The 15000-nt window shown below is 45.6% G+C and overlaps 1 protein-coding gene across 1 annotated transcript in view; it reads left to right on the forward strand.

Moving 5' to 3' along the window:
* schip1 (schwannomin interacting protein 1) overlaps positions 1-15000 on the forward strand; it is a 74994-nt gene that overhangs the window by 53292 nt on the left and 6702 nt on the right. The window contains exons 3-5 of the mRNA XM_062553354.1: positions 1556-1674; positions 7359-7476; positions 10576-10776. Of these exons, the coding sequence (XP_062409338.1) occupies positions 1556-1674; positions 7359-7476; positions 10576-10776 (438 nt within the window). The remainder of the gene's footprint in view (positions 1-1555; positions 1675-7358; positions 7477-10575; positions 10777-15000) is intronic.

Raw genomic sequence — 15000 nt, forward strand, 5'->3', positions numbered from 1 at the left:
GTAGTGCAGAAGGCATTATTGCCTCACAGAGACCGCTAGTAGTGTTAGTGCAGGAGGCATTATTACCTCACAATGACCACCACTAGTAGTCCAGAAGGCATTATTACCTCACAGAGACCGCTAGTGTTAGTGCAGGAGGAATTATTGTATCACAGAGACCGCTACTACTGCTAGTGCAGGTTTGAACACAGATGGATCTGAATGAAGAATACATATCATTTGTGTATGTTTGCTGAATGACTCTAAGTGTCTGTCTGCTGCTGTTGGAGTGAGAGGAATGTGAGGCATGCTTTTGGAATTCGACTCTACAGGCTCTATACACGACATATGTGCCCTTAAATTGTCTCTCTGACCTGTAGTGTTGCGCTTACAGGCAATGCATGTTTTTGATGTCAATTAAATGTGAGGGACATTGAGGTAGAAGACAGTGAATCGATTCCATTGAAACCACTGAACTCCCAGGCGGTGGCTTGGTCCACACATGCACGCCTGCCCTGTAAAGATTACCACTGGCCTCCGTCCAGCTATTGATTGGACAAAAGGTGCTTGTGTTGAAGCGCATAGGCCTGCGCCCTCTCAAGTGATTGTGCCATTTCACTGATGCTGCTGCATAGACGTCGACAGGCAGGAGGGGGGAAATAGCAGAGCCAGAAGCCAATATCCCTCCCAACACTGCCATCTGCTGGACATATCGATATTCCTCCAAATACGCCATCTGGTGGACGTGCTAAGTACTGCAAACCTCTGGACCTCAAGGTTGATAAATGAGTCATAACATACATTTCTAACAGCTCAACCACTAGCTGAAGAAATCCTTAAAAAAGTTGTGTTTGAGTTGTGTTTGAATGGCAAAGAAAAAATATCCATGTAAACATCTTTTGAGTGCCTTGTGTCTTGTATGTGCTGTTGATTTCAGGCAGGGGGAATCTCAGGCTCAGTGTTTTTAGCCAAAGCAACTTACAACATGGTGAACATTTTAAGCTTTTTAAAGCAATTTTAACAACAATTCTAGGAACATCTGAAAGATAGAGTGCAGTAAGAGTGAAGAGAATTGAAAGTGACAAAAAATAGTGCAATTTAGACTGGACAAAGTCTTCCACTTCACAGTTCCCATTGTGTGCAAGTTGGAGTGTTGTGGGTATATGTGTGTGTGTGTGTGTGTGTGTGTGTGTGTGTGTGTGTGTGTGTGTGTGTGTGTGTTGCTTGTGTTCTTCACGCTAGGCCACTCTTTCTTCTCTGTGTCGTTTGGTGTTCCATCGCTCAGGTCTCTTATTGTTGATGCTCAACACATATGGAGGAGCAATATTTAGAAAAGGTGTCAAATTTGTTTACTGTTGATTACTGTTTAAGACTGCATTCGGTACGATCGGTACGTTCGGTACACATTTGTACAAATATGTGTACCTACACCTCTGGTGACCATTTTTCTGTCTCCCTGTTTTTTTCCCTGTGTCCTTACACACACACACACACACACACACATACAGACACACACACACGCTCACACACACACACTCACTCACTGCTGTCTCCTTGTGCTTTTTCCCTGTGGCAGGCCCAGAAGAATGAGCGAGAGTCCATCCGGCAGAAGCTCGCTCTGGGCAGCTTCTTTGACGATGGACCCGGCATCTACACCAGCTGCAGCAAGAGTGGCAAGCCCAGCCTGTCATCACGGTACGTGCGGCACTGTGTGTGTGTGTGTGTGTGTGTGTGTGTGTGTGTGTGTCTGACTGTCTATCATTAAGACTGAGTGTATGCTGATGAGCTTATGTTGTCTTGACGAGTTGATTTGTGGTGTACTGTATGTGTTTTTTGTCTGAGCAATTTTAATATCAGAGAGAACATCTAAATAGGATTTTCAAAAGTTTTCATAAAACTCACAACTGATTATGTCCAATGTGGTATCTGGACTCATAACTGATTATGTCCAATGTGGTATCTGGACATCCATTTTGTGCATGTTTATGTTTGCCAGAGGGGAACAAAGAGATGACATCACATGGACATTCATTAATTTAGCAGACACTTCTATGGATAGAGACGTACAGATGTCAATGACATTATAGGGCCATCGTCCCCAGAGCAACGAGGGGTTAAGTGCTACACTTGGCACTACAGTGGAAGCTGAGAATTGAAGCTACAATGTTTTAGGCTACTGCATGCTAGCCCAGCTCCTTAACCACAATGCTACCACCACCCACAGTTACTGCTGCTCAGCATTAATTCTCATAAATCAGCCCAATTCCTTATGTCCATCATTTTATGTTCCTCATGCTTGTGAGAGTGGCCGCTGCACATCGCCTGTGTGTGTGTGTGTGTGTGTGTGTGTGTGTGTGTGTGTGTGTGAATCATCAGGATCACATGCTCAGCTGCATCTCAGCATGGCCACAACACACTCTCGGGTACACACACACAGGCTCACGTAGGCCCACGGAGTAACTGGCACTTTTTCCACACACACTCTCGGGGTTGATGGCCTTTGGCCTTTGTGTCGCAGGCTGTGAAGCGCTGACTCGTACGTTTTGACAGTTTTTCTGGAAGCCAGTCAGTAATTCTGTGGAGGAGGAGGGAGAAGGCAGGGGAGAGAGGAGGGGAGAGGGGAAGGGAGGGGGGATTTTGATCTGATGTCATTTGATTACTTGATGATTTTCGATTACCTTTACTGATGTCAGATTAGACAGAGTTGGGGGAGGGAGAGTGTGTGTTGAGATAGCGAGTGAGACAGAGAGAGAAGAACAGAGTGAGTGTTGGAGAATGTAAAGAAGAAAGAAAGAGGCATGGTAGAGAATGAGATGTCATTGATGACAAATCGAAACCGTGTGTGTGTGTGTGTGTGTGTGTGTGTGTGTGTGGTGGGTACCCACTACGCAGTGTGTCTGACCACAGATTCTCACCGCAAGCCTGGCGTCTGAGATGCTAAAGGTCACCGCTAGAGTGTGTGTCAGCACTATTGAGGGTAAAGTTTGTGTATTCAGGGAAGACATACAGGACTTCCCAGAATAACAAAAAAACTACACCTCCCATGAGCACACAGCCTCCCACTGCACAGCCCGCATGCCCTGTACCAGTAGCATGGCTGGGTGGGAAGCACCTATAAGCCCCCTGGACTGGACACCAAGTCAGCGCACTTTAAGGGCTCTTTCCCAAAACGCTGTATCCACCATGTCAGTGCACTTTAACATGTGAAGGGCTCTTTCCCAAAACGCTGTATCCACCATGTAACCGCACTTTAACATGTGAAGGGCTCTTTCCCAAAATGCTGTATCCACCATGTCAGTGCACTTTAACATGTGAAGGGCTCTTTTCCAAAACACTGTATCCACCATGTACAGTAAGTGCACTTTAACATGTGAAGGGCTCTTTTCCAAAACGCTGTATCCACCATTTTAATGCATTTTCATAAATCATTTTTTTATTATCTTGTTTTCCAAGTAGATTCAGCGGAATTATAATTGGTATTTGATTTAGATTTTGTCAATCAAAAACAGCACAACCGCACGTTTGATATTATATGAAATAAACAATTAAATAACATGTTTTCAAAAATGGATTTATACCGTTTTGGACAAGAGCTCTTCATATTCTCTTAGATTGGAGGCAATGGACTGCTGGTGCTGGTGTGATGTGACCTGTCCATCACTGATTAGCATCAGTAAGATGTTTGAGTTTGTGAATGGTCTCACATTTTCATATTTATAAAACATTATAAGTCAATCTATACAGAAATGAAATTGGATTCAACACTACAGTGTTGTAACAGTTACATTTGAATCTGTTAAGAGAAATACTTATTTTATATAATATATTGCCCAAAATGGCAAAATATAATGTATTGCCCAGAAATATATTTGCTTCTGTAATAAATTAATTTGTGTTCAGCTACATGAGAAAAGTGAATATTTTAAATACTGTAACGCAGCACTGTACAGGCCAGAATAAGCTTGGAGACATGAATAAGTCAACTACTTTAATTAATACAAACAAAGAATTGCCGTAATATTACGGCTTTCCCCCTTTATATTCACTGTAATTTTAGGGGCAATTGTAGTAAATTCACACAATTTCATTGTGATTTTACTACAATTTGGCCGTAAAATTACAGTCAATATACACATGGAAAAAGCTGTAATTTTACGGCAATTCTTTGTATGTATTTTACCATAATTTTGTGGTAACTGGTTGGCAACTTTTACTGCCGTGCCCTCGACTTTTTTTTTTTTTATAGTGTAGAGCCTGTTATTTGTTTTGCAAAAATCCACCACTCCCGATGCTTCTGGTCCAATAAGAGTGGGTTGTATGATCATCGGCAGATCTGACTGTCAATCACAGGTTCGTGTGTGTTTAAATGCTGATATCTGTAGAAAAGGTCTATAGATAGTGTGTGTTAGTGTGTGTTAATGCCATTATCTGTAGCAGAGGTCTCCGAGATGACCCACAAGGCCATAGGCAAGCTGGATTAACTAACGGGCGGAAATCCCCTAAGCTGAGTTTTCCAGTAAATCTTGGGGGATATTTGATATTTGTGACTATTGCCCTTTTGTGAAAGTGGACCTGGCTACTTCTGCCTCACCAAGGTCAAGCGTCGGTCTTATTTGTCATATGATGAAGATAGAAAAAAAACACACAGTGGTGATTTGAGAGTGTGTGAGCTGCTTGTGCAGGCCCCCCTTGCGTGATGAGAGCAGCAAGCGAAACTGTTCGAGGTGTGTGTGTGTGTGTGTGTGTGTGTGGGGCCCCTGTCCATGCAGCCTCGGTCAGGTCCTCACATACTGTAATGTCTTCACCACTGCATCATGTGGTGCTTTTCTCAGAGAGTGTGTTTCCATGCTCTCTGAGTGAACTGGTCAGACTAGATGAGTGTGTTTCCATGCTCTCTGAGTGACCTGGTCAGACTAGATGATTTTTTTGTTGCTCACGATTGTCGTTAACGATCTACCATGTCACACTATACGATTTTCAGAACCATGAAAGCCTCTCCGCGTCTTGGCCGAGAGAGTGGCCACATACGCATTTTTGCGACTCTTTTGCACTTTAGAATTGGATACTTTTAACTGGCACCCGAAGAAGCAAAGAGATCTTTTGGAGTTTGAGCTCGCCTCTCTCTGCAACACCCCAGTTTAGTGCCATGGTTAGTCTAGAGTGCAGATGTGTTGCTTTGAATATTGTTGATCACATGATGAAGCTATTGCTAATATAACCACACAAAGCCATACACAGGAAGCAGACCAGACATGCAAATCTTGCACACCCATGATGTTGAATATTTTGTTCTACAGTTATTTTCTAAACCAGTGCACACATTTATGTTCATGTGATCAGTTGTGGTTGTGCTTTATTCTTTTTTTTTTTTTTTTTTTTTTTAAAGATTATTTTTTGGGCTTTTTTATGCCTTTATTTGGACAGGACAGTAGAGAGAATGACAGGAAGTGAGTGGGAGAGAGAGTCGGGGTGGGATCTGGAAAGGACCACGGGGCGGGAATCGAACCCGGGTCGCCAGCGTACGGTGCAGGTGCCCCAGCCAGTTGCGCCACTGCCGGGGCCGTGGTTGTGCTTTATTCAACCCTCAATGACATTAGTATGATGATAGTACTGTTAGACATGCACGCACGCACACACACACACACACACACACACACACACACACACACACACACACACACACACACACACACACACACACTCACCATGGTCTCTCTTCTGGGCCTGATTAGGGGTGAATTCAAATTGGACACAGAGACTAATGCGTTTTCTTTGAACTTTCACATTTGAAGGTTTTTATGTTTCCCTTTTATGTTACCCTTCATGCAGCACATGTCCCTCCATAGGCAGGTTGTTTGTGTGTGTGTGTGTGTGTGTGTGTGTGTGTGTGTGTGTGTGTGTGTGTGTGTGTGTGTGTCCGCAGTGTTCCAAACCTTCTAAATCCATCTGACCACTTTTCTTTGAAATTAGCATTTTTTTTATCAGGCTCCTATAGGCTTTTGCCTACAAATCAATATTTCTGAACATGTATACTATGTATGGAGAACACTCACTCACAATCGTTATCTCCTTTTTGACCGAGGTACTGTAGCATTTAGAGGGTTTTGCATCTGAACACTTCATATGTTGTCTAGTTGAAACCTCACAGCCACACACACAGCATGTGGTTGGTGCCAGCAGGTGTCGAGGTCCATCCCCGCCCCCCTGCACGCCTGCCTGTCTGACCTCCTGATCTGGCGGCCTGATAGAGTGATGATTGACTGACTGTATGAACAAGCGGCTCTCTGTCAAAACGTGAAATCTTTAAATAACAAAATAATGATAATAACAAAACAAGGAAATTTCACTTGCACAAAATGCTCCAAGCACAGTAGGGAAATCCACCCCTTTTTTTTGGCCAATACCTCTCTCTTTTTCAACACAGAGGATTTTGCGGCAGGTCAAGCGTTGTGTTAAAGCGCTGCATGGAGCAGACACACACGCAGCTCTTCTCCAGAGTAGGCCTCGCTGTTTCACTTGTTCCTCTCGGATTGCTGGGGTCAGTCCCTGTGGTTTCACAAGCCACAATCAGAGGGGGGCCGGTCAGACTCAGTGTTTCCCCTACTGTTCATGGTTGACCATGTTCAGTGTCGCTTTGTTTGGGTCATCACGTGAAAGCTTGGTTTGCATGTTTCGCTGCGTGAAACTACCAACCGAGTTGTTTGTTGTTCCCAGAAATGCCACCCAAATTGAAACCACTGTCTATAGTTGGCTCACCGTAGCCATGAGAGAGATATGGCGCTACTGCTACTAATGCCAGCCAAATTGAAACCGCTATAATTAGCCCACGATAGCCATAGCTGTAGTCAGATTAATAGCTGTCGCTACTATAGAAAGTGCCGGGTGTCTCTTCGCGTCAGAGTTAACAATGCACCCATTAGCATATAGTGGTTTCAGGGGGCTGTTAAAGTCGTTTCCATGGCATCAGTTTCACTCTCCGGGGAAGATGTGTTCTTATGTTCCCACGATGTCAGTTGGTGCTCTCACACACACCTCACACTTTCACACACAGCTCACACTTTCACACAGCTCTAACTCTTAAATGGGCCTATGGGCTCAGTACCCAGGTCTGTGTCGCTTGAGATAAAAGCGACTGCTATACCAAGTCAAATTGAACTTGAATTGAACTTGAAGAGATGGCAGTTGTTGCTGTAGTACATTTGAGCTGTCTCACCATGGTGCTACTGTATGGCAGAAGTTGCTGTGCTAACTTCATGTGTTTTCCTGTGTGTGTGTGTGTGTGTGTGTGTGTGTGTGTGTGTGTGTGTGTGTGTGTGTGTGTGTGTGTGTGTGTGTGTGTGTGTGTGTGTGTGTGTGTGTGTGTGTGTGTGTGTCCTCAGGCTGCAGAGCGGGATGAATCTCCAGATCTGCTTTGTGAACGACAGCAGCAGCGATAAAGACAGCGATGCCGACGACAGCAAGACAGAGACGAGCCTGGACACGCCCCTCTCTCCCATGGTGAGCTGCCCGTCCGCCCCATGCACCAAATCAAATCAAATCAGATCAGGCTCATTGGCCATGTATACTTGTATATGCTGTATATGTATACAGGGAATTTGGTCTCTGCAATTATCTCATCCAATCCATGAATTAGTGAACACACACAGCACGCAGTGAGCACACAGTGAGGTGAACACACTAGGTGCCTCTCATGTAAAGTTTATATCAGTGAGGATCGAGGCCCGAGGAGTGAGGGAGGACGTATAAACTTTACATGAGAGGCACCCACTGCCTTCATACAGTGGCGCTCAGGGGTTAGGTGCCTTGCTCAAGGACACTTCAGCTGTGGACTGGTCGGGGATCGAACCAGCAACCTTTTGTTTTACCTTTACATAGCATTTCTGAAATCATTTTGATGGCACGTAGCCTCATAATATGACGATCGGCACTACTGCCATTGGCTGAGAGGCCCTCTATAGGCGATTGCCAACGTAGCAACTTTCTGTGATCGGGTAGGACCCGGTCTGATAACTTCAGGCCCCGAAATGGTCTTTGCTTCAAGCCCTGAATAAGATATTCTCTATCCTTTACTTTACTTCATGTCTTCAGAGGTGTGAACTCCTTTTCTGTAGCTCAATTACTCACCCTCCCTCTAGGTTTGTCTTCTGTTTCATCCATGCCCCTGTGTGTTATTTCCTGTGCTTGTGCCACCTTGTCCATGCACCTGTGTGTTATTTCCTCTGGGTTTGTAACCATGTACCTGTGTGTTGTTTATTTCTGGATGTGATTTTTTTTTTTTTTTTAGCAAAGTCAATGTATCAGCTAATAGTTGGGAAATCATGGTACCAATGTATTATTAGTAGTAGTAGTAGTAATAGTAGTAGTAGTAGTAGTAGTAGTATGATCTTTCCCTCTCAATATCTCTGTCTCTTAACTTAAACATGCAATATTTGGTTGTGATTTGATTTATTTAATTTAAAATAAATGAATATTGAGGGCTTAGCCCTCATTTACAATGATATCGAGTAAACACACACATAACACATACAATATCATGACAAACTAGCAATTCAAAAACAAGAGCATGAGTATTTGGTTGTGTGGGCATTGTGAGTGAAGTAATGTCCACAGTGCCAGTAGAATAGTAAAGGGCACGACCTTAGCAAAGATGAGCTTACTCATACCAAACTCTCTCAAGTCTTTTAGCCGTGAAGAAGTTAAGTTCAAGTAAAGATGTTTATTATAAACGTGACTGTGCACAAACTCCAAGCCACAAGATGACTTTATTGGGTGAAGTGGACTTTACCAGTCTTTCTCGCTGTGAATGGATTTCCTCTGAAGACCATCTTTCTTTAGCCCCTGAGGTGTAGAACAGCTGCGTTCCTCGCGTATGTGTGATGATAGGAACTGCGCACACACACATCCAGCACACACACATCAGGTCCCTGACAAATAACGAGCATCATATTTCCCTTTTAGTTGCGGCCGTACGCGTTTGTATCATAGGGGTTGTTAGCGTGACTCGGGGAAGAATGAGGAGAAGTATGAGTTTAGCCTGTGTTTAAGTATGATTTTAGCTTGTGCTTAAGTATGATTTTAGCGTGTGCTTAAGTATGAGTTTAGCGTGTGCTTAAGTATGAGTTTAGCGTGTGCGCACTTCTTTCATTTCATTACTATAGTACAGTATATGCATATATACATACATACATACATTACTTTGTCTATGCGTGGAGGTACAACAACATTCTAACTGCTTAACCAATTGTAATGACTTAACCAATTCTAATGATTTAAACGATTCTAAAGATTTACTGTAACCCTGGGATTCCCAAACTGTGGTACGCAAGCTGCTTCTAGGGGGTACGCGAGATGAAAAGGGCTATGACGGACAGGTGTTAGAATGAACTTTTTAAATCTTTTGTAATTAATTCATGAATAAATAAATCATTTCAAATCAGGTCACAATGATATGGAAAAATTAAATGAAAGGATATCATTTGTAAACATGATGCCTGCTGGAATATGCGTCCATAGAATGCGTTAAGTTTTTATGTGTCGGATGGCAGGGGTACGTGAGTTTGGGAACCGCTGACTTAACCAATTCTAATGGCTTTGACTGACGGAGGTCGTATCATTTCTCCATGTGAGCAAAAGGCACAGAACATGGAGAGCTCTTTTGATTTGGCCTTTTTTAGTTATAGTTCATGCTCTCTTTACAAACGTCAGAGCGGTGCTTCCTCCCAGCAGGTCTGCTGTACTGTACTCTATATCTCAGGGCAGACAACACAGTCTCGCTTAACGACCGAGTGTTACCTCAGCGTGAAGCCGGCGCAGACAGGAAATGAAACTGAATTCTCTGATGATAACTTCCTCTTGTCCTCCTTGCAGTAGGCTGCATATGAAATTTGACATTAACTTTGTGCAAATGAGATATTCATAAAGCAGACGTCATGTGATGCGATGATGTCACACAGCGTTTTAGTGCAGAAATGTGGGTTTCCGTTCATCTCTCAGTCTGGCTCAGCGCCGTCATTTCCTGACTATTAGCCGCGGCTTACGCATTGATGTTGCTAAATGTCTTCAGCTATGAGGTTAATACATGGGGGCAGTTAATATGGCGTTAACATGGTTTTGTTACCATAAAACACATCATAAAACACTGTTCTGTGGCTTATACACAATTACTGAAATAACTGTAAACACAACCGCAGGGTTGGGAATAACTGCTGACTTGATGGTAGTCTAGATAGAAGACACTCATGGCCACTCTCCACAAGTAGGGTGAACTGTGGAAGGTCATCGCTGAAAGGTCGCTGCATCAAAGGTCGCTGCATCAAAGCATATTTATGGAAAGTTGAATGGAAGGGAATGGTGTGTTGGGAAATGGTGCACAAGCAGCAAGGATGACTGCAGCCTTGAGGGAGTTGTTGCTCAAAGCAGGTTAAAGAGCTGCAGGGAACTTGAAGGAATGATCTCATCTCTCTACCTCTCTCCCCCTTCCTCCCCCCCCCCCCCCCTCTCCCTCTCTCTCCCTCCCCCCTCTCTCTCTCTCCTCCCCCCCTCTCTCCCTCTCTCTCTCCCTCCGTGTGTGTGTGTGTGTGTGTGTGTGTGTTGCAGAGTAAGCAGAGCTCGTCGTACTCGGACCGGGACACGGCGGAGGAGGACTCGGAGTCTCTGGAGGACTCGCTGGACTTTGTGAGCCGGCAGAAGAAGCTGCAGGCCGAGGCCAAGCTGGCCCTGGCGATGGCCAAGCCCATGGCCAAGATGCAGGTGCAGGTGGAGAAGCAGAACCGCAAGAAGTCCCCCGTCGCAGACCTGGTGAGAGCACACACACACACACACACACACACACACACACACACACAAGCCCATGGCCAAGATGCAGGTGCAGGTGGAGAAGCAGAACCGCAAGAAGTCCCCCGTCGCAGACCTGGTGAGAGCACACACACACACACACACACACACACACACACACACACACACACACACACACACACACACACACACACACACAAGCCCATGGCCAAGATGCAGGTGCAGGTGGAGAAGCAGAACCGCAAGAAGTCCCCCGTCGCAGACCTGGTGAGAGCACACACACACACACACACACACACACACACACACACACACGCACACACACACACACACACACACACACACACACAAGCCCATGGCCAAGATGCAGGTGCAGGTGGAGAAGCAGAACCGCAAGAAGTCCCCCGTCGCAGACCTGGTGAGAGCACACACACACACACACACACACACACACACACACACACACAGCATGCCTCTGCTGCAGCCTACGCACACACACACACACACACACACACACACACACACACACACACACACACAGCATGCCTCTGCTGCTGCACACACACACATGCACACACACACACACACACACACACACACACACACACACACACACACACACACACACACACACACACACACACCTGCATACACAACTCTGTAGCGTTCCTCCAGAGCGCCCGGCACCCAACAAAATATTCTCTCTCACTTTTACTTCGCCTTCAGTGACGTCATGTGATGTCAAGCATCCTTCTCCCCCAGCATGCATCTGTGCCCCCCCCCCCAGCATGCATCTGTGCCCCCCCCTCCCCAGCATGTATCTGTGCCCCCCTTTCCCTCCCCAGCATGTATCTGTGCCCCCTCCCACCTGGTGCTTGTTCAGCAACTCAGCAAAAATAATAAAAATAGAGTCAGGTGTGTGAGCTGCTGGCCAGCCAGGTGTGTGTATTATTTATGGCCTGGACTCTGGCTCTGGTGTGTGTGTGTGTGTGTGTGTGTGCGCGTGTGCGCTGGGCCTGGTGCCTATATGCCAGAGTGGATAAAACTCAAAGCTAGAGACTTCACAGCACAACCCATCTGTGGAGGAAACCATAGCTCTTTCAAACAAAATGGCGCCCCTGCGCTTTCAACTCCACTGAAGAAAGGTCATATGCAGAGAGAGAGAGAGAGAGAGAGGGAGGGAGAGATGGGGAGAGAGAGAGAGGGAGAGATACTTTGTCTTTTATTCTCCATGTTAGAGAGAGGGAGAGAGAGACGGGGAGAGAGAGAGAGAGGGAGAGAGAACACTCTTCAACACTCTTCATTAGGCCGCCTGTGCTACTGGGGTCCTGTGTCTGACCGGGTGTGTGTGTGTCCACTGCTGTAGTTCTCAGGGTAGTGAGTGTGTAGTTGAGTGGTAGAGGGACCAGTCCACTACACAGAGCTCGGTCCACTCATCTCATCCCTGCGATGGATGACATTTCTAGTTTATTACACATTAGACTTTTTTTACCGCGTGTAGTCATCTAGTGTCACTTTCACAACTCTGTCATCTGGGCTCGCAGGGGCCCCTTTGTTTTGGTTCTGCTTGATCAGGCTTGATGTCCTACAGTACGTCTGAGTATTTCCCACATGTGTGCAGCCCCTGCAAACAGTCCGTTTAAAAAAAAGAAGAGACTACACATTAATGTAAATGAGTTGAAGCAAAACGTGAAGAAGGTGACAACATCCATTCCACAGAGTCCTGAAAAGACCCCTCAAGCGCCTTTCTTTAGAAGACACACAGGGGTAGAGACCCATTCTCCAGACAGTAGCAGACTACAGTTATGTTGACAGATGGCTTTTGATTATTTAGTATTAATATAATATATATTCAATATTTTTTTTAATAATTTTAGGATTAGATATTGAAGATGAAATGAAAGTCATCATAAGCAAGATCAGCTCATTCATTCACAAGCCTGGGCACCTCATGAAGCCTCCACAGCACACAGATCTAAACTCTTTCTCTCCCTGTCTCTGACTCTCTCGCTCTCTCTCTCTCTCCCTCCCCTCTCTCTTTCTCTCTCTGCCTCTCTCGCTTTCTCTCGCTCGCTCTCTCTCTTCCTCCCCTCTCTCTTTGTCCTTCTCTGACGCTCTTGCTCCCTCTCTCTCTCTCTCTCTCTCGCGCGCGCTCTCACACTCTCCCCCACCTCCACATCTCCACTCTCACACACTCTGGGGCTGCACGACACACACTGTTGACATCGCCCACACACGCTTCCTAGCAAGAGGAAACCCAGGTCAGAGAAACTATGACACTCACACTACGTCATCACGTCATCACGTCATCACACGCACACGCACACGCACACACACACACACACACACGAGGACCCCCAACCTGCATTATGTACACATACACCAGTACGAACGCACACACACACACACACACACACACAAACACAGAACACACACACACAGATTTGGACTGTGTAACTTATTCCTCCGAACGAGAGGGCTGAAAAGTTGGAGCTTCGGCTGAATGAAACCGAAAACCGAAAGCAAAAGCTGTGTGTGTGTGTGTGTGTGTGTGTGTGTGTGTGTGTGTGTGTGTGTGTGTGTGTGTGTTGTGGACACCAGAGCTGCGCTCTCCCACAGCCTTATGGGTAGCGAGCGAGCGAGTGAGGGGGGCGGAAGGGGGATTTCTCCCTGTGAGAGCATGACAAATCCCACAATGCATCATGAGCACACGGAGGTGAGGGCCGCACTGGGAAGTGTTGCAGGAAGGAACCAGCCACCACAAGCCAGCCACAGCTCTCATTGAACAGGATGCAGTATACTCAACACACCAGCAGCACAACACAACCACAGCTCTCATTGAACAGGATGCAGTATACTCAACACACCAGCAGCACAAGCCAGCCACAGCTCTCATTGAACAGCACGCAGTATACTCAACACACCAGCAGCACAAGCCAGCCACAGCTCTCATTGAACAGGACGCAGTATACTCAACACACCAGCAGCACAACCCAGCCACAGGCAGCTCTCATTGAACAGGACGCAGTATACTCAACACACCAGCAGCACAACACAACCACAGCTCTCATTGAACAAGACGCAGTATACTCAACACAAGCCAGCCACAGCTCTCATTGAACAGCAGGCAGTATACTCAACACAAGCCAGCCACAGCTCTCATTGAACAGGACGCAGTATACTCAACACAACCCATTCACAGCTCTCATTGATTAGCACACCAGCAGGGACGTACAGTATACTCAACACAGCAGCGACAGCTTCCACAGTCCATAGTGAGCTGTGATGGAGATGCTTTGATGTAGTACAGTAGTTAGTGGGTAAACTGGGATCAACCCCAGATGTTAATACGTATAAATTTGCCTATTTTAAGTAGGTATACTGAGATGGAGATGCTTTTTAAGTGGGTATATTGTGTAGTCCTGCGTATCACATACACATACACTACACCACTGACACACACACACACACACTAGTTAGCTGTAGTGGGTATACTGCGTAGTCCTGCGTATCACACAGGCTACATTGAGCCTCCATATCATACAGATATTTGCAATTGAAAGATCAATTTACGGGAAAACATCTTCATTGATCAACAGTTTGTTAACTGTCAAAGAATCACACGATGAAAATAGATTATAAAATTCACACCATGATGCATAAAGCCCCAGTCAGCTATGACTCATGGAGCACTTGTGTTTATTAGAAATCAACATCAATAGAGAAGATCACATTAATTATGATTCAGTGGCCTGACCACACAGGGCCTGGTCACAGATAGGATGACCTCTGAGAGCGGCGTGCGTGTTGGCGTTTACCAGCCAGAAAAGGGAAAGCACAGGTTGGCTTGGCCTTCATCGTCCGCTTGTGGTCAGATTTCAAGGCGATATCTTAGCAATTATCACTCAGATGAATTTCCACATTGATTCACCGCTCAACAATGGAAATATCCATCTTTTGTTCATACAGACACTGTGATTGATCTAGATGCAATATGTCAGGCACTCAGACAAACTGATTAAACAAACATACAGTAAGTCCACACACACACACACACACACACACACACACACACACACACACAATTCAACACACATTGTTGACAAAGGTGTGACACACACACACACACACACACACACACACAACTCAACACACACTGTTGACACAGGTGTGACAGCACCCACACCACATAGATCAGATCCATCAGATTGTTTTCTAATTACCCGT

Source organism: Sardina pilchardus, chromosome 13 (genome assembly GCF_963854185.1).
Source record: "Sardina pilchardus chromosome 13, fSarPil1.1, whole genome shotgun sequence".
Taxonomy (NCBI): domain Eukaryota; kingdom Metazoa; phylum Chordata; class Actinopteri; order Clupeiformes; family Clupeidae; genus Sardina; species Sardina pilchardus.